The sequence below is a fragment of the Odocoileus virginianus genome, chromosome 25, assembly GCF_023699985.2.
Source record: "Odocoileus virginianus isolate 20LAN1187 ecotype Illinois chromosome 25, Ovbor_1.2, whole genome shotgun sequence".
Taxonomy (NCBI): Eukaryota; Metazoa; Chordata; class Mammalia; order Artiodactyla; family Cervidae; genus Odocoileus; species Odocoileus virginianus.
Genome location: NC_069698.1, coordinates 35,123,018 through 35,149,023, shown reverse-complemented (window position 1 = coordinate 35,149,023; position 26,006 = coordinate 35,123,018). Strand labels below are relative to the sequence as shown.

General features: G+C 38.5%; 1 protein-coding gene across 1 annotated transcript; it reads right to left on the bottom strand.

The window, feature by feature from the left end:
• Positions 1-383: 383 nt before the first annotated feature.
• On the bottom strand, positions 384-22,275 carry CHODL (chondrolectin). The gene is made up of 6 exons (XM_020905409.2): positions 21,805-22,275; positions 11,077-11,386; positions 10,775-10,932; positions 5,838-5,924; positions 3,686-3,788; positions 384-565 (listed from the first exon to the last, which is right to left on the bottom strand). The coding sequence occupies exons 1-6, from the start codon at positions 21,881-21,883 to the stop codon at positions 481-483; spliced, it is 822 nt and encodes a 273-aa protein (XP_020761068.2). The 5' UTR covers positions 21,884-22,275; the 3' UTR covers positions 384-480.
• Positions 22,276-26,006: the final 3,731 nt, after the last annotated feature.

Below are 26,006 nucleotides of genomic sequence, written 5' to 3'. Positions count from 1 at the left end.
TATTGAAAAATGAGACATCATAAAAATAAATACTAGTACAGTCCATTCTATCAAACACTCATGTAAGGGAAAAATATTTTGCACACTGTAAATTTCAATGCAATTTACATTACATTAACTAGATTACAACTTATGAAAGGTGAAAGAGACAAAGATAATGGCTTCCAGTGCACACATTGTTCTGATGTGTTCACAGCCATTTTATCTGCATCTTATCCATCCCATTGACTTGAAGTTTGGGTGCATCCTTTAGCAAAATAAGCATGTCTCACTCCATGATTAGCACAGCATTATTTTATAAATGAGATAATGAACATATAAAAATTATTTTAGTATTTGCCTCAAGGGGGAGCTTACAGTTCATCTTGCACATCCTTTGAGATTTCAAGCCATTCCAAGCTAATGTTCTGATGCCATTCCTTATACAGATACAGAATTATAAAACTCTGTTTTCTTTTCTGGAGCCAGGTCAATGGGTTACTAGACTTCCATGCCGCTTTCTTTCCTGGCGCTTTTTGAAATCCACAGTGTGGACTGGTTTGGGCTCGTTTTGGTTCTTCCTTTACTGAAAAACAGAAGAAACAAATTCAATGTCTGAGACTTCTCATCACACTAGGCATGTCCTGGTCCAAATGGAGCTTCGTCAGACTTCTTATAAAAGTATCTTTCTTCTCTCATCAGATTTTTTCATTCCTACAAAAAATTCTGGATTATTCCAGTATGAGAAGAGGGTAAGCAGTTCATATAAGATAATGAAAAAAAAAAAAATCTCTCTCTGACCCTTCATATTTTAGAATTCAGACACATACACAAATATGTTTAACCCAGTTTCAAAATGTTTATTGTAATCACCAATGAATCTTCATTTTCTTTGATCAAATATTTTTCTAATTTTGCTTTTTGAATAATCTTCCTTTAACATAGGATGTACATTAATGTCAAATCATCAAAACAGTGCTTTTGTCCTACATATAAAACCTGTCTTATCCCCTCCACCCACCACTTTTTTTCTGTCCTATAGTTAAGTCATTTAATTCCCCAAAGATTAACTTTGCTATAGTTTCTGAAACAAAGGCAATTCAATGCAGATTCAGGCCTGAGAGAGTTCCTCTAGCTCTCAGGCTGACCTGCCCTCCACCCTGTCCCTCAAGCTGTGATGTCTTCTAAAGTGAAAAGTGAAAGTGTTATTCAGTCATATCCAACTCTAGGCAGCCCCATGAATGCAGCCCACCAGGCTCCTCTGTCCATGGAGTTCCCCAGGCAAGAATCCTGGAGTGGGTAGCCATTCCCTTCTTCAGGGGATGTCTTCTAAGTTTTTCTATAAAGTGGCCACTTCTAAGACTCCTGCAAAAGTGACTGTTCCTGAGTTTCTCTCTTCCTGAGTTGAAGAGAAGTCAGCCTCTCCGAGATACTTAGCAAGATTGAGGCTCTTTTTGATCCAGTTTCCTGGGAATGAGCCCTCACCTAGATAACTAACCCTGGTGGTCCCTGTTATTTCTTCTGTACTTCCTTGCTCCTACAGATGCTTCCTTCAGTAGCATCTGCCTCCACCCCATGCCCAGGCATCATTCCTCCTACCCCATCCCATTCAGTCTCTGTCTACGAGACACTGCGCTGCTGAATTCCTTCAAAGAAAGAGTGTTTCTAAACAAGCCTGAGCCATGGAATTTCATAATATTACTTAATTGACTTCAATTTAACTGTAAATTTATTGCTAACAGATGATTGTATCTAAATGATACATTTTGGAGATGTGCATCCAATTAAGTAAGATCAACACATCTCTACCTAGGAAGTTATCTTACATGAATGGAAAATAAGCCAAGCAAAGTTGATGAAAAACATGAAATTCTCCTAAATAGCTAAAACAAAAGGGTGGTTAAGTTATTAATGTGGCTTTGGGGTAGCATTAGTATTTATGTGATCTAAGAGTTACCATGGGTTAAGGAAATAAGGCTTCTTATTTTGAACATGACATGGAATGACAGAAGCCCTCATGTGTACCCAACTGGAATTTAAACTTTTGCAAGGCACTCAGATGACAACGGATTGGAGTCTTTGATGAAGTTTGTCCTTGCTTTCCTGGAAGAAAGGAAAATGAGAGGATCTAAGAGAGAATGAATTAAGCACTAATAGCTAATTCTGGTGTCTGGAGATGGCTTATGTTTGAGTGAGTATATTTTCTCACTCTGAGAAATATGTTTGAGTGAGTGTTATTTCCTCACCCTGAAGAATTTCCAACATGTGAAAACTCCAAGGACTTCAAAGTATAAAAACCTGGAAGACTTGAGAATGAGCAGTCTCCACAATAATACACTATTTTGGAAGAAAGAAAGCAAACTTCAGAGAAAACTCACTTACTGACACTTTGGTAATTTTACTTTTAGAAATGAGAAGATCTACATAATTTTTCTCAAATCCTTGTTCACAGCGATTAGCTATTTACAGCTCTTCATTACAGTTTGGCTGGGTTCTGGGAGGGATTTATATCAAATCCTCCCTCTGCTTCATTGTTTGCATAGTGATAAATTATCTTTTCATCTATAGTCTTAGAATTAAGGGTAAAAATCAGATATCTACTATTGTTTTTATTCTCTATAAAATATCGAAAATAAAATATAAAAATATTCAATATATATTGAAAATATATAAACTGAGTACACAAATTACAGTGTTAATTTGCCAGGCTTTATTTATCATTATTCAAAAATGGCTTCTTTAAATAGTCAATATATCACAGCTTGGATTCTTTAAAAAACATTTTTTATGTACAATTTAGAGTTTATATCTATTTAATTTTTTTTCTGGAGCTTTTTAACTCAGTAAGTGCTTTAGGGTTCATGAAAAAGAAAATGAAGTTTAAAAAAAAATTACTTATCTGCATGTCCTTCCCTGTTGGAAACATTCTATCATTTTTTATTTAAAACACTGACAAAAATGTCTAGTTTATTCTAACAAGCATGAACTAATTTAAACACACATCTTCTTTTCTTTGATACATACTTATATTTCACATATTAATGTTTTAGTTTAACTGTCAAACAGACACCTATGAAAAATTTCACCTGTAATTCAAGGGTATGAGTAAACAGATATAAAAGAATACTCTCAAGAATCTTGATGTTAAGATATATCACTTTATTTTAAGATGCCTACTAGAAAGTGACTCATTTTACCATTGTTTCTATGCTTAAAATATCCTTTGGAAATAAAACAGAAGAATGTTTTTGCAAAAGGTACTACAAAGTTCATGTACAAAAATCAAGTCTGGCATACAACTTGAGGTCAAGATTAAAAGGTTTAGCAATACTACTTGTACTTAATATAAAGAGACAGTACAGTATAGTTGCATATGTTGTGGGCTTATAAACATTCACATTTCAGATCCATCACACACATTAGCCATGAGACCCAAGGCAAACTGTATGACCCATTTAAGCAACCATCTTCCCAACTGGAAAAGAGAAAACAGAAGGATACCTACTTCTATGGCCTGTGAGGATGAAATGAGATAATTCACAATCCTATAATCAAGGTATATGTTATTAGATTATATATACTGCATTTATACTGAAAGAATGAGAATCACAATTTTCTTAAGGCAACTTAAAAGCATAATTTTTAAAGAGTTCTGAAAACATGTTTAAAGTTTTTCAAGTTGTCTCTCCATGTATGATTTATTTACCTTTTATGCAGCATCTGGAAACAGCAGGTTCCAAAAGCAACCAGGATCAGTAAGAGCAAAGGGATGGTTGGTATAACAACATAGATTAGATTGGGAATTATTCCTACAAAAGTAAAACAGTCTTAATGTAAACAGAGAGTTGAGGCAGGATTCTGACATTATGGCTCTATAAAAGCTTTCCAAAAAATTAAGGCAAAATAGAATTATTTTCAATAAGCAGATACCAAGTAAGGTCTTCCCAAAATACTGAATAATCTAATGAAGTAACATATTTATGTTTAGTTAGAAGTTAAAAACAAAATCATGCTGCATGGTTGCCATGTTCCAGTTAAATGTCCATATTTCCAAAACTATTATTAAATTTGCAATTCAGATAGGGACTGGCTTTCATAACATATTAATAACCTTAGCTATCTCACTTCATTAATCCCTCTCAGTTATTACTTCGAAAACAAGCACTGATTATTAAAGAATAATCATGATTAAAGTAATTGTTGATTTATTGGATATGTAATTATCCTAACTAATAAGCTCAGTGCCATGATGACATGCATAACTCTCTGGGATTAAGCCAAAATACGTAAATATTAACTGATGATAGAGTCATAACCTAGAGACATAAGACTCCAGAGGCATAAATATTTGATCTTAATTAAATTCTAAGATGAATCATTTTTTTTAATCCTGTTCCATCACACTAGATAATGTTAGGTATTCTTGGAAAAATAAAAAACTGCCACACAGAACCCCCATATAGCTTGCAATGACTTTATTAAACAATTTTTCAATGTCATAAGAGGGAAAATATTCCTAATATAATTATTTACTGATCTGTTTGATTAGATTTACATGGTCTGAATGGTTTTAAAATCAGACAACTGAAAGTGAAAAGCACTAAGGTTTAATATCACATCCATTCAAGAAAAGCAAATTAGAAAGCTATGTATTGAGATAGCAAATTGAAAGCCATTATCTTAGTCTAAATGCGTGCGTGCTCCGTCACACAGTCATGTCTGACTCTTTGCAACCCCATGAATTTCAGTCCACCAGGCTCCTCTCTCCATGGAATTTTCCAGGCAAGTATACTGGAGTGAGTTGCCATTTCCTCTGCCAGGGATCTCCCCAACCCAGGGATCGAACCCACATCTCCTGTGTCTCCTGCACTGAGAGGTGGATTCTTTACCAACTGCACCAAGCTGTAACAGGCCCCTAGCGGACACTAAGAGCAGTTTTTGACTACAAAGAGACTTGCATTGGGATTGGGTTTTGTCTCTTTTGCAGACAGTGGTGTGCCGTAGGCACTGGGTTGAAAGCTCATTGTATGTGTCTGCTACCCAATCTGCTATTCCGTCATGTCACTTGGTAGCCTGAAATTGGCCAGGGTGGCGGTTTTCCATACGTACCTCAGAAAACTCAAAGCCTACAAATTGGACTTTTTAAATCCCAGCTTACGCCAATCAATCCCTGAACATTTACCAGTTCCCTACTCCTTACAGGCTACTGAACGTGCTGATTTACATCATAACACCTACAAACTGGGGGAGATCCTTATGAATCCACATTTTAACATGGGATACTTAGTTTAGTACTAGATACAGAAAACACAATTTCTATTCAAAAACTAGCTTAAGGGACTTCCCTGGATGTCCAATGGTTAGGACTCTGTGCTTCCACTGAAGGGGGCGTGGGTTTGATCTCTGGTTGGGGAACTAAGATCTCACAGTCTGCACTGTGCAGCCAAAAAAAAAAAAAACGCACAAAAACTAGCTTAGCATCATTTGTTCCAAAGCCATTCTAAAATAAATTTCCATAGGCCTTTGTTTAGTGCAATTTTTCACCAAGCAACAAGAAAACTGGGGCCAACATGAAGCAAAAGTGAATTGAGAGAGTAACATTGACATATATTCACTACCATGTATAAAATACATAGCTCATGAGAAGCTGTTGTGTTGCATGGGGAACTCAGCTCAGTGATCTGTGATGATCTCAAGAGGGAACTCAAGAGGGAGGGTATATATATACACACTCAGTGGATTCACATTGTTGTACAACAGAAACCAACACAACACTGTCAAGAAATTATCTTCCAATTAAAAAAAAAAGTACATTTTCTTCTCTTAATAGGTGAGTTAAAGACATATAAACTAATTACCTGCCTCGGTAACAACGACATTTTGATGAGTGTCTCCAGGTTGGTTGGTAAAATATGTCTTTTCTACAGGAGCTGTTGGATTAATCTCTGTAAATAATAAGTACAGTTATCATGTGTAATGATAAATAAGACAAATGCAAATGTAGATGAAAAGAAAAGCTTATTACGAAACAGAATAAACATTGATTTCTGCACAACTTCCAGCTAATTCTATTTTGAATTTAAATTTATATGAAATGATTTAACAATAAAGGCAGCATTTAATTGTCTCTGAATAAAAGATCTGCCTGGTAACTCTTTGCAACTTGGATCCACTGGGTGAATTCCTGTAACCCCAGACTGCATTTAACAATCCAGAGTGTCTGCGCTGATGATAACCTATTACAGGTAAAAATGAGAAAGGAGGTACAAAAGTAGGCAAAGATAGGCAAGAATCAGTGAGCATAAGAAAGTGAGGCACCAGCTGTGAAGAAACACCAACAAAGATGATTTCTACACAACTGTTGTTTAGTCGTTAAGTCACATCTGACTCTTTTGCAACCTCATGGACTATAAGCCTGCCAGGCTCCTCTGTCCGTGGGACTTCACCAGCGAGAATACTGGAGTGGGCTGCCATTTCCTTCTCCAGGGCATCTTCCTGACCCTGGGCCTGGCAGGTGGATTCTTTACCACTGAGCCACCAGGGAAGTCTTCTATACTATTATCGTGTATGATTTAGATTTCTCCTCACAACAAAAAACAGCAGTTAACTGCATGTGGGCAGTACCCAGAATTGATGATTCAAATAAAAATGTTCTAAAGCACATTTCTGTCCCCTATAAACAATGCCATCCTCAGATTTCCTTCTCAACAGTATCTACATCTTTAAAAAAATTATCATAAATTAAGGCTTGCAAATTGTTTCTTTCCCTGGTTTTTCTGAGGCAAGATTTTTTCAATTGCCACACACTTGAAAAATACTGATTTTTTTTTTTTTATAATGATCTGGTACTACCCTCTTGTCTAATATCTTTTTCTAGGGCACTATTGTAAAGAATCCACCTGCAATGCAGGAGACCTGAGTTCAATCCCTGAATTGAGCTGGAGGAGGGTATGGGAACCCACTCCAGTATTCTTGCTTGGAGAATCCCCATGAACAGAGGAGCCTGGTGGGCTACAGTCCATGGGGTTGCAAAGAGTCAGACATGATTGAGCAACTTAGCACAAGCAGTGGTTGAATTAATAGTTTAGAGAAATTAAATAGAATTACTAAGAAATAACCTGTACATTTGCTTTCATTTGTTCCAAAAATATAACTCTGTTTATTTTTCTCAATTAATGGAAAAGAAAAAACACATTCAGCATCTTACATTAGTTTCAGAATATTAAATCATTTCACTGTAATGTTTACTATTCTAATTTGGCCACATAGTCTCTATTCATTAGAAACTTAATCATACACCGTCCTATAATAATATTTACTATTCTTTTAAACATATCTTGCCCTGACACTTTGCCTCCTTTAGCCTTCAGTCCTACCCTACACTTATTCTTCTACAGAATTTAGGCACTCCTTGCTTCTGGTGCTAATCTGGTATTTGCTGAACAAATAATACATATATTATGCAATTTATCAATATAGAACTGGTTATGTTTAAAATAGTTCAAAAGTTTTAATGTAATTTCTGATTAAGTGACAAAATTTTAGAAATACAATCTCATAAGAATAACAGTGCTTAATGTAATTTTAATAAATATAAAAATTGGATTCAACATTCAGAAAACTAAGATCATGGCATTCAGTCCCATCACCGCATGGCAAATAGATGGGGAAACAATGGAAACAGTGAGAGACTTTATTTTGGGGGCTCCAAAATCACTGCACATGGTGATTGCAGCAATGAAATTACAAGATGCATGCTCCTTGGGAAAAAAGCTATGACCAAACTAGACAGCATATTAAAAAGCAGAGACATTAATTTGCCAACAAAGGTCCATCTAGTCAAAGCTATGATTTTTCCAGTAGTCATGTATGAATGTGAGAGTTGGACTATAAAGAAAGCTGAGCACTGAAGAATTGATGCTTTTGAACTGTGGTGTTGGAGAAGACTCTTGAGAGTCTCCTGGACTGCAAGGAGATCAAGCCTGTCAATTCTAAAGGAATCAGTCCCGAATATTCATTGGAAGGACTGATGCTGAAGCTGAAACTCCAATACTTTGGCCCCTGGATGTGAAGAATTGACTCATTGGAAAAGACCCTGATGCTGGGAAACATTGAAGGCAGGAGGAGAAGGTGATGACAGAGGATGAGATGGTTGGATGGCATCACTGACTCGATGGACATGAGTTTGAGCTAGCTCCAGGAGTTGGTGATGGACAGGGAGACCTGGCGTGCTGTAGTCCACAGGGTTGCAAAGAGTGGGACACAACTGAGCCACTGAACCGAACTGAAAAATTGGATTCAGAAGCATCCCCTTAATAATGTCTCTGGATAACAGTGATAGACCCAAAGAATAAATATGCAACTCGCAAGACAATAACAAAAAATGTTGGAGAAGAAAGTGAGAAAATTTAGAAGTGAATTATTCAGTTTCCATATAACTAGGCTAATTTTTTTTTTAACCACTTTTGTATATCAGTAGTCATGCTCTTGTGGTGCTGGAGAGGACTCTTGAGAGTTCTTTGGACTGTAAGGAGATCAAATCAGTTAATCCTAAAGGAAATCAGCCCTGAATATTCATTGGAAGGACTGATGCTAAAGATGAAGCTTCAATACTTCAACCAACTGATATGAAGAGCTGACTCACTGGAAAAGACCCTCATGCTGGAAAAGATTGTAGGCAAAAGGAGAAGGGGGTGACAGATGATGAGATGGTTGGATGGCATCATCGACTCAATGGACATGAGTTTGAGCAAACTTAGAGATAGTGAAGGACAAGGAAGCCTGGCATGCTGCAGTCCATGGGGTCACAAAGAGTCAGACATGACTTGGCAACCAAACAAGTCATGCTATTAGATAATATGCAGGAGCAGAAAGAGGAGACTAAGTTCAAGTCACATAGTACTTATGGTATAGTTGGAGAATAAAGTTCAAAGTATTGTTACAATTTGTAGATTAGTTTTACTACTTGCTCCTCCAATCCCCACACCACTAAAAAGCTAACTGAAAGTGAAAGTAAAAGTGAAGTCGTGTCCAACTCTTTGCGACCCCGTGTACTGTAGCCCGCCAGGCTCCTCCGTCCATGGGATTCTCCAGGCAAGAATACTGGAGGGGGTTGCCATACCCTTCTCTACCGCTGAGCCACTGGGAATGCCCTCTCCATCAGTTACATATAAGGTAAATAAAATGAAAATAAAACAAAATAAAGTACAGAAATTCTAAGTACATTAATAAGACCAACCATGGAAGTGTTCAAGTGCTTCAAAAACAATAAGTACATAAAATAGTCTTGCTCAAAAGCTATACATATTTGAAGATTTAGGTAGAATATAGAAGATAAAGAAAAAAATAACTTTATGTCTAAAATGCTGTTCCATAAGTAGTATAAACTTAGACTACCTAATACAAAACAAGATTCAGAGGTAATAGTGTCCTGAATAAAGTGGTAAGTGTGATGCAAGATAAAATAGTATACAAGGGTCAACTAAAAGTTCAAAGAAAGGAGCAGATAATATTGTATTAAAAACTTACCATAATATACTTTGTTTCATTTAACAGTTTCAAGCACTTAGTGTCACAAAGTTAAAATGTCAGAGAATTTTAACTTTATAATTTTCTAAGGAAAAAAATCTAGACAAAGAACCTAAGTGCAAAACAGATTTCATTTTGCAAAGGCTTCTAAGAGGGTAATGATGGATTTAACCACCAAGAGGTTTAAAGAATAAACTCACCAGGGATAAAGAAAGAAGGCTAATATACTCAAGAGCAGAATAAATATAAGAGAAGGGTAAAGCTAATCCAAGTAATCCCTTGTGCTTTACAGTCTTATGAGTAAAGAAGTATAATTTCAAGAGAATAATGGAAATAGCAGTACTTGATTATAATTGCCTACCATGAACATATGCTTTGAGGTCAGGCAGACAGCCCATGGAAGAGTTCAAATGAAACTTCCAATCGCTGAGAGAATAAACACAGCACAAAGACCTCAAAGCCTGAGTGTCTAAGTTGACTTTCTTAGATCATTAAAAAGATGAGATTACAAAGTTCTGATTAGTCTCTCTTTTGGTCAAATTTCAATTCAACTCAGCTGTCCTATTCAAAGTAATTCAAGTTTACCATTTCAGTAGGAAACTACACTATCATAGCTCAGGTCAGAGCAATCTCTTCATGTGCTGTATGGGGTAAGAAAGTTGGAGACTTCCAACAGGAGGAAACTGAGGGAGCATATTCCACAGACTGAGGACCAAGCAAGATTATGGCACACGCTACGACTTTTCTGCACCAGGGTTCTCTGACATTCTGATTTTCACTGAGGAATAGAAATCAAATATCATGCCATTACAGGATAAGTTAATATCCCAGAGGAATGGTGCTCGGTTCCCTTAAATAGACCAGAAAATCTTCTAAAAAAGCTACTACATGTGTAAACTCATAGGTGCTTTGATGACACACCTACTTTACACACATTATACTAAATGCTTAAATGTTTGTAAATAGATATTTACTCTTCATAAAACCTGTTTACAAAAACACAATTTGGCCTTAATATTAGAAATAATTACTGTCTCTTAAAGACACCTCCCTGGATATTTCTAGATACTCCCTTCTATTTAACTCACTGAGCAGTTGTTTGCTTTATAGATTAGTGTGCTTCAATACTCTGTCATCGAACTGCAAAGTAATTTTGTGTTTCACTGCAGAGAAACCAAAAAGGCCCAGGTAGCAAAGGTTAAAGATGCAGCAATATAAGCCGATACACATATACAGGCTGCTCCTCCTGGCTTACAGTGCTTCCTACCTGGTTCATACTTGCAGATGTAATTGTGCTTCATGTTGCACCTGTCGTCATTCCACTGGTAAAGGTAGGGGCCCCCAAGGCCAGGGTTGGCCGTTGGCTGATGATACATCACAACACACTTCTCACTTCCACAGGAAGGCTCATCAGTGTACCAGTTTCTGCAAGGACAGAGCACCAGGGACACTTCTCAGGGACTTCGCCTGTTCTACTCTGACATCCTCTACGGGTAACGGACATCTCCCCCCAGTCTTTGCCCTCTGAGTCCCCCCAGAGACCTCTGCCTCCTGAGGATCCCCGCTCACCGGTACTGGGAACTGCTTCCATCCGACCACTGGTAGAGATCTGGGCAGGCACCAGATGTTTGCCCCTGGCCATTTCTCCAAAGCCCTATCCAGAAATCACTATCAGAAATTCCTATTCCTGGCTTTGTCAGGTTCTGCAACATGCTTTCTATTAGCTTCTGTTCTGCTTCATTCTCCAGGCTCAGAAGGGCTCCCCCTTCACTCTCACAAGCCAGTCGTGCCTCCTGAAAGCTCACGCGGCTGGACAGCTCGTGGAAGTAGGCCATCTTGTAGCAGAGATGCTTGAAATCAGCAAAACATACTTTTTGGCCTGAAAAAAAAGAAAAGATATCCATGTACTGACTATCTGAACTATCTTCATAATGCTACTTACTACACGTTAAAATGAAAGAACCAATCAAAACAGAAAGATTCTACCAAGAACGTTTCTCCCACTGAACCACTGCAGAAAGTCTAGAAAATATTCTAGATTCCTACTTCAATCTACAAAAGCTAATTGATTCCCTAACAAACTAGTAACCCAAACTTTTCAAAACAGGGAAAAAGAAAGTATAAGTGGATCAGTCGTGTCCAAATCTTTGCAACGCCACAGACTGCAATGCACCAGACTCCTCTGTCCATGGAATTCTCCAGGTAAGAATACTGCAGTTGTTTTCCTTTCCCTTCTGAACCAAGGGATCTTCCGGATGCGGGGATCAAACCCAGATCTCCCACCTTGCAGGCAGATTCTTTACCATCTGAGCCCCCGGGGAAGCAGTACACCAAGAAAATTTTTGTAAAGAGAAGTCAGAATTCCTCTGGCTTACCTTTTGTAAACTGATAGCTAAAGCAAGTGAAAGTAGATAAAGAAAGGTCAAGTATACACAGTAAAGAAAGCTAAAAGGTCAAAATTATGAAATAAGAATCATAATTCACAAAGGAATAAATAAAAAGTAAAGTAAAAAAGCAATTTATACATAAGGCATCATGAAGTGAATACATTTAAATAATTTAAGTTTAAATAAAGTGGCAAATATAAACTGTAAATATTTGTTTTTCTTGTATATATCTGAGAGCAAACATATTAAAATTCAAGTTAATAGAAGTCAGTATAAAGGTAAGGGTAATAATAAACAATTTATTAATATAGTGTGGTATTAGAAGTGACAGGTAAACCTTCTAGAGTACTCTAGGATACTTTGAATTTGGAACAGAAATTTAAAATGCAAATTTTCACTTTTTAAAGGTTTTTATAAGTTAAAACACTCAGTTCAACCATCTATGCTGATATCTATGAATGATTTTAAAAGTTGCTATATAGAGAGAGAATATACATTTATGTCAAAATATTAGACTGAACCACAAATGAAGTTTAAGATAATTCTCGAGTTCTTAATGAAATACCACCTTTTATCAAGCTTCATTGCTGTGACATCACTAACAACTGTGGAGACTTAAATACATAGGCAACAAAAGTTTGACTTAAAAGGCCTCTCAAAATTGAATTTCACATACCTCTACATGTAGATCAGAATGAACACTCCTAATTACTTCGTGACAGAACTACAAATATGAATGATCACACTGAATCATAAAAAAGCCATATAAATAACAGGAATAGCGTCCAGGATTTAGCAACGAAATTCCTACTGTTCTATTGTTTACACCTGCCTCTTTTTATCACCAAGTAAGTATGCCAAGGCCATACACACAGTCTCCACAATGGTCATGCTGCTTCGTTTTGTTTTTCGTTAGCTTCCATGACTCACCTCAAGTCTTTGCTATCAACTTTAAAGAATACCATGGCCCTATCTCTGTCATTATTCCTCATCCCCAGCCTGCTGTCCGCAGTCTCCACCTCCCTTTCAGTCTCTCATTTCAACTTGAGGTTTGCCCTTGGAAAATAAGCTAGTATTTTATGTAAAATTAAGGCAAGTTTCTTTATACCAAGAAATCAAGACATAGCTTCACTGCTTACAATTCTTATTCTTCTTGGGATTGAAGGCTATATTCACTGTGTATTTAATTTTGTAGCTGATCAAGAAAATCTGTCAGTATTAGAGGGCTATTATAGCACTGTTTCTAGCCAGTGTTATAATATTTAAAATAAAGCATTCAAGCTTTATACTCTTAATTACAGGACATCACAGTGAGCCAGTGTTGGTATCACATCCATTCTCCCCCAGAATCAGCAATTAATGACCTCTGATGACACTTAGAGGCAGGAGGGAAGAAATCAGTGGAAGGCCATTAACCTCACACCAGTGTTTGAGCAATAGGCATTCAGTATCTTGATACAAGCTGACAACAGCCAACTAACAACATAGAAGTTCCAGCAATGCAAGCAAGACAGCCAGGTGCCCTCTCTGTCTCATTAACTGTGATCTGGACTCAGGAGTAGCACACTGAATAATAAGAACAAATTAAGAGACTGCCCCAACTAACTGTTAATGAAAAATAACATGTTCATATGAGTGACTACAGGAAGCTGGAATTAAAGAGACACCAAAGGGACAAATCAGCATGAAATAAATAATCTGGGGGAGATGACCATGGAAGTCCCAATGGTTGATACTAATACAGTTTCTTTTTAAATTTCTAATTTATTATTAGGGTTTGTGATGATGTCAATGTTCAAAATGGTTTTCCCTGGCAATACGTTAGCAATGCCATTAAGCCTAGTGCTTTTTAGGCTTGTATTTTTAAAGCAAGCTCTATCTCTATTTTCATTTCTACATCTTTTACATACTTCTAAATCTCAAAATATATCTAAGCTGCATTCCCTTGAGCTTTCAACTTGTTCAATTTTCCACCCAAGAACTCTCAGACTTCAATTTGATCCCAGCACTTTTGAAATATTAACTTGTCCAATAAGATTGTTTGGCAAGATAACAGAAAGAAACCAAATTAAAAAAAGAAAAAGATTAGCCAGAAATTTTAATGAGTTAAAAATTATTTATGTAACAAAGCCAGCAGCAGTAGTTCAGAGGAAATGCCTAGCACACTTTATAAGCTAAAAGTCCATGCTCATTATCTTTGACATACTGAAAAATAAATGCAGAGATTTATTATTTATGATGAGGATACAAGAAAAATGATGAAATTTTATTTATAAAATTAAAATAGCACTTCTAATTAAATGCATAAGAGAGCTTTAAGTGTCTTGTGGAAATTCCTAATACCACTACTAGGTATTAGAAATGTCAACCTGTAGATAAACGTCAGTCTGTACAGAAATAATAATAATGAAGGAAAAATCTAGAGACAAGGATTATATTTAAAATAGCTGAGAACTAATCCTGTAGGAGGCCTGGACAATAGCCAGCCTTTGCATTCTCTGTGCCAGGCACCATTTATTTGGCAGTGGATGATGGAATGGTCCAGGATCCTGGAAGGTGGGGTGTAGACTGTGGTGGCTGCATATCAGGGGGACTCTCAGAGTATGAGGACAATGACCAATCACCAATTACAGATATATGTTAACTGCAAAGTGCATTAATTGTGTCAGCTGTGTCCACACATTTTAAAACTGAAGTTACTAGCAGCTCAGCTTTAACAAGGCAGTTTTGAGGAAATTATTAGCCATACTGCACATTTTTATGGTATTTCTATATAAAATCAGTTAAAGCTGACACTGAATTTCTTCACATCCAATTTTATTTTACTATCGATTTCCACCTTATTCGGCAAATTTGGTCCAAGTTGCAGCAGAAGCAACAGCTTCTGAACCGCTCACCACCATTTCAGCTGACCACACTTGGCTGTAAGAGCAGTGGAACTTTCAACAGCTGGGAAACAAATGTTGCCCTAATTCCCAGAAAAGTTCCATTAATACCGGTCTTCTGGAAGCAACTTTCCCACTTCTCTGAAGGCTAATCTTCTTAGGGAGCCATTACAACTACATCCCTCCTCATTCTGTGAAATCACATGGAGAATATCCTTTTCTCTTGCTTTTAAATATCCAGACTAAATCTTCCGTTGACTTTTTTGAACAAGGGGAAGCTAGTCTTCCACCTACTACATCTAACTCCATCTACTACATCTAATCTTCCACCTACTATTTTCCCACCTGTAAAATAATCAGATAACCACATAGCAGTTTTTATTACACTAAGGCTAGCTTGATGACCATTTACTAAAAGTTACCTAACATCTGTGGTGGGAAAGCTCCTTTTATTGCTTGCTTATTTACAAAAGATAAAGACTTTTACCTAGGAGTCAACAACTCCTGGTTTCATGCATACATTCATACATGCATGCATGCCACACACTCATACTCATGTACAACTACATAGATATACATGCACTTTAATTCAGCGATAGTTTTTAGTATTGACTGCTAAAATAACCATTCCTATCATTATCATAGCTAAGATTCTACTATTTCCAAAATAGATAATTCTGTCTTTTTTCTTAATCATAAAAATTCCTATAGAGCTAAATATTGGCAGAGTCTTAAATGTTTTTAGTAACAGTGTAAAAGCGGGACCAACTCATAAAATCATGGCAAGAATTTTTCTTCCTGAATAGAAAGGATCTATGTTTGGGTTTGCGGGTGTGCATGTTAAGTCGCTTCAGTCGTGTCCGACTCTGTGTGACCCTATGGACTGCAGCCTGCCAGGTTCCTCTGTCCATGGGATTCTCCATAGACAAGAATACTGGAGTGGGTTGCCATGCTCTCCTCTGGGGGATCGGTCCCACCCAGGGATCAAAAGCCATGTCTCTTACATCTTCTGCATTGGCTGGTCGGTTCTTTACCATTAGAGCTACCTAAGAAACCTATGATTTGGTTGGGGTTTGCTTATAATTATTAAATTTCTGAAACTTGAGTCCTCAGTTATGAAAGCAGTAACATTTTTTTTCTTACACCTCACACTATAATCATATATTATCAACATTAAATAAGTATTGAATTTTATCATATTTTTTCATTAAAAACATGGAAGACATACTATGAATTCCAGTTGTTCAATTATGATCTACCTTTAGTTGCAAAGAAAAACAAGTTGTGCAAAGGAGGACCTACATGATAAATCTTCCCCAAGTCAGACTAACTGGACTTTGGACATTTCACTAGAATACCATAAACCAATTTGCTTTTCATGGTTCTTTTTTACTCTACTCGAAATCAAAGGGATAAATATACTGAAACTATAACATACAATGTGACAAGACTTCCGATCGTAATGCCCAAACTTTGAAACTAAAAAGGAAAGCTATCGATTATTTGTTCTGCTTTTACTGTTCAATATTGCATCAACGTTTTAAGAATTTTTCATTATAAAAATGTTTTGCTATAATAAACTTTACTTTTGCAACAGATTTTGTAATGTAATTAATTGCATAGTGCATAGTGCTGGAATCCATCTTCCTATACTGACAAACAGCCAAAATAGTCTTGGCCGTTCGTTAAATAATGGTGGCATCTGCAAATCCTAACTCTCCACCTTGGACACACCACAAGTCTTCTGAGAAGGGGATGAAATTTATTTCATTAACCCAGTATATAAAATAAGATCTAAATAATAAATGTAAACTAAGTAATCATGTGAGTGAAGAATTCAAACATTGAATCACTAAGAGCTGACTTCGATCAATAAGAGCTTTACTTGAACTGTGGAAATATCAGGAACATTATTTAAAATTTTCCTGGCCTCAGTTTTCTTACCTAAAAAGTGAGAGTAACTCAGCGATTTAAAGAAATCATGATAATAGCCTGAGATTTATCAATAGCTAAGTGTGCAAACCATCACAGCTACACAATCCATTGTTGTTTTTCAGTCGCTAAGTCTTGTCCAACTGTTTGTGACTCCATGGATTGCAGCACGCCAGGCCTCCCTGTCCTTCACTATCTCCTGGAGCTTGCTCAAACTCATGTCCATAGAGTCGGTGATGCCATCCAACCATCTCATCTTCTGCCGTCCCCTTCTCCTCCTGCCTTCAATCTTTCCCAGCATCAGGGTCTTTTCAAATGAGTCAGTTCTTCGCATCAGGTGGCCAAAGTACTGGAGCTTCAGCTTCAGCATCAGTCCTTCCAATATATATTCAGGACTGATTTCCTTTAGGATGGACTGGTTGAATCTCCTTGCAGTCCAAGGGACTCTCAAGGGTCTTCCTCACGCCTTTGGGTAAATTAGGAAAGAGGATCTCTCCTGGTGATCCAGGCTGCTCTCCTGTAGGTGGCCTCAGTGACAGCTGTGGCCTGAATTGCTGAGTCTCCTCTCACAGTTTCTTGGCAGAGCCTGTGTCCATGACACGACCTGCACTATTGTGTTTGAACCTCTTTAACTGCACAACTGGGATGCTGGGAAAGATTGAAGGCAAAAGGAGAAGGGGATGGCAAAAGATGAGATGGTTATCCAGCATCACCAATGCAATGGACATGAATCTGAGCAAACTCCAGGAGATAGTGGAGGACAGAGGAGCCTGGCATGCTGCAGTCCATGGGGTCACAGAGAGTCGGACACCACTTAGCAACTGAACAACGTCAACAACAACCCCACAGGTGGTGTGCATGCTCTCATCCCATCTTAACAATGAAGCAAGGGAGACACAGAAAAATTAAACCATTTGCCAAATTCGCACAGCTCATAAATGGTTAAGGGTTTGGAACCAGGTAGTCTGGCTCCACAGTTCACACATGTCCCCAAATTTCTAGGTTGCCTCCATGGAGGTCTCAGGTGTATTGTTCTAAGGTGAAAAAATTCATGAATAAAGGGACTGATTCATATATACATAATAACTATAACCTATGCTATCATGTTTAGCATTGGTTCATGATTGATTACCTGATGGCTAACACATGCTTGGGTTGTACATGGAGAGTTTCCCTCTAAGCAGAACGCAGAATTTCTTTTGGTTAACATTGAGACATAGGTTTCCTATTGCAACATCTATCTCAGGTTTTCCATATCTCCTTAATGATTTTTAAGTCCAGACCTTCTATTTTCCAAACAAAACAAGCTAGGTCCAACCTGAACATCTCCCCAACAACAAGGAGTATAACTTTAGTCAAATTGTCAGGCTATGTTCTATCATCAGCGATATGTTAAAACATGAAAGAAACAATCTTGCCTGGTAATCGTGTCCATCACCGACCTGTGTGCTAAGCATCTAAGACAGAAGACAGAGAGTTGGAGAAGGTCAACATTGCTAATGAGACCATCAGCTGAATTTCTACTTTGTACATCTTTATATAATACTGTCCCTTTTTAATCTTAATGTAACAGGTATTACCATCTTCCAGTAAAAGAATTATGAAAATAAAACCATAAAATAATGAAAAACGGCAGGTAAGGATTAATGACTATGATGAATGTGTAGTTTATTAAGTGACTGCTAATAAGATTAATTCATTCCTCTCTTGCCCAAGAGATACTTAAAGTAATTGCGTCTATGAAAACTGCACTGTCATCACTTTATGCTTTTGATGATGTCATGGAATAGTACCATAAGCTGGAATACTCTCAGCAGTTTTTTGCAGTTAAAAAAAAAAAATCTTGTGTGTCCCTTGCTATTAATCTATGGGTTACTGGTCACCACCTATGATTTTGCGATACCCTGTGGCATTTGGAAGATCAAAGTGGAAATCTCTAAATCGTCCAGTCTTCTAAATAAAATGTTTGCCAATTTCAGTAATTTCAAGTGAATACATATTAAAGTGTTCTGCAGAAATGTGGAGGTACCCTGAAACACACCTAATGCACTTTGCGGTATAAACAGGTTGATGGATCACTGCTGGGTGCACTTAAAAAGAGAAGGTAAACACACACACACATTACTTCAAAACTCTTTAAATGCTTAAGAATATCCATGTGCTCTTCAGATATATTCTCCCATCTTAGAGACTTGAATTTTGAATTCTTTTTCATATGTATGCATATACCCCCAAAGTAAAATCTTCTTACCTTTGTCCTAAAGAAGATGTCATTACCCACCAGTCACTTCACAAATTTAAATGATTGCACCCCCCAGAGATATCCTCTACACAAGAGATCCCCAACCTGCCTGATGGTCTGAGGTGCAGCTGATGTAATGATAATAGAAATAAAGTGCACAATAGATGTAATGGGCTTGAATCACCCCAAAACCATCCCCCTACCCCTCGTTCCATGGAAAAACTGTCTTTCACAAAATCAGTCTCTGGTATCAAAAAGGTTGGGACCATTGCTACACAAATCAGTACTGGTCTAAGATCTTAAAGTAATTCCCAAATTAGAATCAGAAATTCACTAGATATTCTGTGATCACTATCCTTATGGTTATATACTTTTATTGCATATTCATGCATCAAAACAAGCATAGCCAGGAATTTTATAAACACACTTTTCTATTACTGCTAGCTGCTATGAAATCTTATGAGGCAGGTTAAGATAATGTTTCATAAGCTCATTCTCATTAAAATGCTTTCACTTCATTTATAAATAATGCTCTCAACTTTTAAAAAGGTGGTGTATGTAACAGTATTGTAAAGTATCTTATTGAATAAAGTTATGAGTTCGTATCTTTTTTCCCTAGGATAAATGGTTATTTTCGTACATTATATGGAAATTATAATTGTTGTAATGATCTTCAATAACTAAAAAATGCATTCCATATATTGTAAGTATGTTCCTAATAATGGCCCTAAAAAGCTTGTTTCCGTTGACAGACAGTTAAATAGAATTTTGGTAAATGGTCCCTAGTGGCATGAAAAAGTTGATGCACCTTTCAAAGCTAACAGCATCCAGGGAGACATTAGAGCTAATATTTCTGAAATATCAGGCTTTAGACTGCTCTGTTCTCATGCCATTATGGCTGATATATACATTTTTAAAAATTATTCTTTGGAGGATAAAATTACAAATCAATTTATAATGGTTAGATTTCAATGTGAGTTTGTATGGCAAAAGACAAATTATTCATAAGAAAAGCATAGCTAGGTAATTATTTTACTATCAAGTAAACATCATCATTTATGTTAAATCGAATAAATCATGTTCACTTAATTAGAAATTTTCCAGATGTCACCTACAAGATGTCTATAAATACTTACTAGAAAAATACAGCAAAAGGTTTTGGAAGCATTTATGCAATAATAGAACACAACATAAACTTTTCATCAATGGTTTTCTCAAGGTCTGCTTCATGCATTCTTCTTCTCCCTTTGCAAATTTTAAGGGATGAAACAAGAATGTACCTAATGGAGGCTATTTAAGTCAGTGAAGTTTTTCCATGTGTTTAAGAAACACCTTAAGCTCAGAGCCTGATCTCTGCTGTTCATTCATTTGCACAAATAATTCTGACAGAGACAAAGGCAGTCAGATGCTTAATTCACACATTCAGATGAGTTTGTATGCTGGACTTTTCTTTGAAGCTAACATCGGCAGGAGGAATCCAAAGCCAGGGTTTTTGTAACCTTATTTGATTCTGCAATGTTTCCATTTATATTTAAATAATAACAGCCTGAAAAAAAAAATGTAAGTAACATGTATTTCCAAGTGACCTTTCACACAGGTATTTAATTCCAATATCTCCAGAGGGCCAAAAAGTTAGTGGAGAGTGATTGATACCCAGACATTGAAGGATTGTATTCAGAAGATGCAGAACATCACATTGCTGAGGGGAATATCAGTAACAATTAAGCTTAATAGGCCAATTTCTAAAGGTCTGGCTTCACTACTGATTAAGTCTCTGTCATCTGTCATCTACCTCTAGTGACACCTGTTAGACGCACAGAATGTGAAAAGGAATGTGCTTTCTACATTCAAAAAATATATATATACACACTTAAAACACAACCCACATACCTTTAACAAATATCCATTGCAACACTATAATTAGCATCACAAGAAATTTCAATAAGGGTAGCTGTGCTCAATTTTCCTGTAAGGCCCCATTCATGCATCCTAGGCTTTCAAGAATCTTCGCTTTCTTTCTTTTTTTTTTTTTTTTTCAAGAGACCTTCTCCAAAAGTAAGGGAGAGTGAATGTGGTATGAATTGCTCAACAACAGGACAGTAAAAGTCGTCGAAGAAAAAAAAAAAGCAAAGCAAAGGCCGGGAAGCTTGCCAATTCTGATCAGTTTCCTGGGCATAGACTCAACCGACCTAATTGGGCACCTACTGTGTGCACAGACCTGCACTGATGATCATGCACACCTCAACCCAACTCGAGCCGATTTCATGTTCTGAGAAGTCCTCAACTTGCAACAAGGTGTGCAAAGGAAAGATCTCCCACAACGACCAGGGGCCTGGTCTTTGTCAGCTCTCCTGAGAACAAAGGCTGAGCACCCCGGGGTCGGTGAGCCACCCACCGCGAACAGGTCTGGTCTCAGAAATCATCTGCGTGAGTCCCGGGCGGCCGGGCGGGGACTGGAGTCGAGCCAGGCCAACAGGGGGTGGCATTTCTGCAGCGGCTCTTCTGTCTCTGGGCTCCGTCTGCCTCCGCGGTACCCCACCCCTTCTACAGGTACCAGCCCCGCGGCCAACTCTCTTATAAAGAAAGTCGAAAGTCCTAGAAAACGCAAGCTCGCTTCGCAGCTACTAAACCAGGCACTTCCAAAAGAATGTAAACTTTTCTGGGTGTTTAGGGAGGGATGGGGAGAAAGCAGCATACAGTCCATTTCCCCCTGCCTCCTCCGGCCCCCTACCTACCCCGCACGGGTTTCCAACCCCTGGGAGAGCCTCCACCCCTGGACACGCCGGCCCTCGCCCGCGCGCCCCGCGGTCCCCTCTCGGCTTGAGCGCCCGGCGGGCGGCCCCGGACTCACCGCTCACCACCCGGCGGCAGAAGGCTCCGTGGAAGCAGAGCAGCGCGGCGCCCAGCAGCAGCGATACCACGCGGCTCATCGCGGCGCGGCGGCAGGTGTGGCGCGGAGCGAAGGTGGCCTCTGCCCGCCTGGCGGCCCGGCTCTAACCCCGCAACCCCCTGCCTCCCGGCTGGAGGCCCTACGCCCGCCGCCCGAGCCCGGCTGCCCGGCGCCCTGCGAGCATCGCCTCCGGCCGGAGCTGGCGCCGGGCGCGCTGGTGCCGCGCGCGAGTGAGCCGGGTTTGGAGCGCACGACCCTGCGAGTGCGCGTCTCCAGAGAGGCCCCCGAAGTTAGGGGGTCCCGTGTCTGTCCCAGAAGAGAAGCAGGAGCCCCGGTGTGGACCCCGCCGACCGGTTGGCTCCTCTCCTCGACCTCTGGCCAGCGAGGGGCTGAGCCCGCGCGCCCAGGTCGTGGCTCCTACGGACGCAGCAGCAGCTCTGCGCTGGAGGCGCCGTCTTATATACCCACGTCCCCGAGGTTCCAGCCCCTCGCCGGGAATAATTTTTAACTACTTCGTCTCTCCTGCCTTGCGGAGCATCCTTGGCCCCTCCCCTAAAAACTGGAGCCACTTTGAAAACAGTCCAGTCAGCAGCCCCTCCTCGCACTCTCCTCTTTCCGTTCGCTAGCAGACTCATTTGTGTAAAAGGAGACAGCTTTGCTATTAAACTCTGGCAAAAGTTGGATCCATTTGATTTTCTCAAAGATTAATGTCCACGGGGATGCCAAGCTGTGGGGCCTTTCTCTCTCTCTCTGTGTCTTGTGTGTGTGTGTGCGCGCTATACTGCTTGATCATATGTATTGCTAGATGCAGGGCACTAGCCACTATTTAAATGGATTGGTGGAATGGGAGCCAAAACCTATTCGGTGAATTATACTGTTTGGCAGGTTTTTCCCCACCTCGGTTCTGCAAGGAGATTACTTCCAAACAGGGTTGTTTGACTAAATTGCCACAGGAGTAAATTGAAGAGAATATTTGAAACACAGTTTTCCCAACTGATTTCTATCTCAGTATTTGTAGCTCCGGAGAAAACCATCAACACAAAATAAATGTTTGGAATACTTGGGAATTTCCTGGACATAAAGGTATGTATTTCTTTGCAATCATCTATCAGCGAGGTATGCTGCTGGAGAAGACTCTTGAGAGTCCCTTGAACTGCAAGGAGATCAAACCAGTCCATCCTAAAGGAAATCAGTCCTGAATATTCATTGGAAGCACTCATGCTGAAGCTTCAGTACTTTGGCCACCTGATGGGAAGAACTGACTCATTGGAAAAGACCCTGATGCTGGGAAGGATTGAGGGTAGGAGGAAAGGGGGAAGGCAGAGGATGAGATGGTTGGATGGCATCATTGACTCAATGGACCTGAGTTTGAGCAAACTCTGGGAGACGGTAAAGGACGGTGAAGCCTGGCTTGCTGTAGTCCATGGGGTGGTAAAGAGTCAGACACAACTGAGTGACTGAACAAGAACAAATCAGTGAGGTATGGTTAACAAAAGAAGTCAACCATACTACAAGCTGCAAACAAACTTTTCCATAACCTGATTTGGTCTTTAATGTAACAGTCCACTCAAGGATGCTGAATTTTCCTGGAGTACTGAAAAGAAGTTCATGAGAGTTTCGTCTATATCTGGTCCACTATAGGAACCCTGAGGGTGGTCCCATAGTGAGCTTCAGTAGGACTGATACTTTGCCATTATGTTGCCTTAAGTGCATGAGAATTTGTTAAACAAAATCCTCTGTTTTTAGTTATTTTAAACTTCTTTGGCTTTTATAACACCTCCCTGTCTTTTGTTTTCATAAGCCATGAGTACACTCAACACTTGTTGGACTGTTTTCTTAGGGAAAAAGTTATTCTACAATAAAGATAGATCTTACAGAATAAGACATTTTAACACTTGGAAGGATCTTATGGAATATGAAGTCCACCCTACTCAAGTAGAATCCCAAACTGATTATAATATCTACTATTTTATTTTCCTTATGGGACCATTAGAAATACTAGTTTATTCTAGGGTCAGGGCAATTAAGAAATCATGTAAAGAATATGGATTTTCACCACTAGCTACAGATCTAAAAGAAAGAGTTATTGCTAGGATTTTGATTGGAAAATGGAAAACATAAGTCCTCAAAGCTGTGAAGGAATATATAGCTCAGTCTATAAGTCATGTCAAAGAGTATCGCTGGGTGTGGCTATGTTAGAAAGTTGCTCTAGGGGTTATAGAGAGGGCACTTTTTTGGGTTTCAGATTGTGGACTTCTGGTTAGGTCATCACATGAAGGAAAGAAACCTAAAGAGCATTGGGGGTATCTTTAATAAGGGCACTAGTTGCTGTCATGAAAGTTCTACTCTCATGACCTAATTCCTGCCCAAAAGCCCAATCTCCTAATACTATCATATTGAGAAGTAGAATTTCAACACATGAATTTGGTCAGGGGAGGGGGGCAGGAGTGGGGATACAAACATTCAGTTCATTGCAATGGGCTACAAAGGAGATTTGTTACATTTAAAATTATTACAACTTTATATGAATATATTTGAAATGTCATTGTAATTTTTATATATTTATATATAAATTTATGTGTAAAGTAATTTATTAATTCTATTACAGTTTAATAATAGTAAATGATTCTTCTGAAGACTATCAATATCATTGGTAAGATATAATAAAATAAATATTTGAAAGTGAAAAAATAAAGCTATTACAATATAACCACATCAGCAGTAGGCACAAACTGTTATTTTATTTCTTTTCTAAATAATAGTTATCAGTCACTTCCAGGAAGAGACCATTGAATCCAAGGTTTTCCTTCCAATTCTTCAGAGGTGACACCTCGGCATCTGTTCAGGCCTATAACTGACTAAAATGCAAGGATGAGCATTTGGTCAAATTCTCCCCAGATTTACTTATTCTTTTCAAACCATGTCTGTGCTATGGAATACATGACCTGCCTCATTCAAGAGCCAGTTTTACCCTTCCTCATAATTCTAGGAGAAGCCTTAATTTTTATCGGGTTATCTTATGAGCTTCAGTGTTCATAATGCTGTTTGAAATTTAGTGAAGAATTATGTGCATGCATGTTCCATTGTGTTCAACTCTTTGCAATCCCATGGACTGTAAACTCCCCCTCTGTCCTTGGGATTCTCTAGGCAAGAATTCTGGAGTGGGTTGCCACACCCTCCTCCAGGGGATCTTCCCAACCCAGGGACTGAACCCCCATCTCTTACATATCCTGCTTTGGCAAGCACCACTAGCACCTGTGGAATAAAACCTGCCTTCCTATCATTTAAAGTTTAAATTCAGGAATTCTTGAGTCTGTCGTTTCAACCATTCAGGTGATGAGTTAGTATTTATGGAACTCAATTACTAGAAGTATATGTTATCAGATCTGAAGATTCATATGAATTTATATGAATATGTAATTAAATATCAACTCAGTAGATTGAAATTTCCTTTTAGTGCCTCTTTATTAATTGAAAGCAATGCATTCAGTACCGCTGTTACCAATTTATCATGGGCCAATACTTTTTACTCTAATCTTTGCTGAAATTCTAAATCTGATCTCAATATACATGGATACACGCAAGCAAAATTGAGGTAATTAAACCAAAAAAAAAACCCCTATACGCTAAAGTCATCCTTACTTCAAGTATCCAACTTGAATTCTCTAGGTATGTAATTGACAAACTCCTTACTATGTATTGAAGTACAGAAAAATTACTTCGCTAAGAGAATCAATCATTAGTCTAGATTTTTAGTCAATATGATCTTGGGCAAGTTTCTTCATTTTTTTGGTTTTGACTTTTAATATATAAAAAGAGAATGAATTGAAGTTCTGTGCTCCCTGACTAGTTGGCATTCTGGCCCAGAACGGTTTATTTCACAAAAGTTTCAAATCTTAATCTTTATGTTCACCAAGAATTATCCCCAACCAAGTCATGATGTATATAATTGCTGTTGTTCAGTCACCAGTATGTCTGACTCTTTGCAACCCAAGGGACTGCAGCACTCCAGGCCTCCCTGTCCCACACCATCTTCTGAAATTTGCCCAAGATCATGTCCATTGCATCAGTGATGCCATCCAGTCATCTCATCCGCTGACACCCTTTTCTTCTCAGTTTCAGTCTCAATTCAGTTGCTCAGTCCTGTCTCACTATTTGTAACA

Coding starts and splice junctions, on each gene's coding strand:
- CHODL (XM_020905409.2), bottom strand. CDS start 21,883: ATGAGCCGCGTGGTATCGCTGCTGCTGGGCGCCGCGCTGCTCTGCTTC. Junction 5,925..10,774: donor CATCTGCAAGTATGAACCAG/GTAGGAAGCACT, acceptor TATTATTTACAG/AGATTAATCCAACAGCTCCT. Junction 566..3,685: donor TTCCAGATGCTGCATAAAAG/GTAAATAAATCA, acceptor TCTGTTTTTCAG/TAAAGGAAGAACCAAAACGA.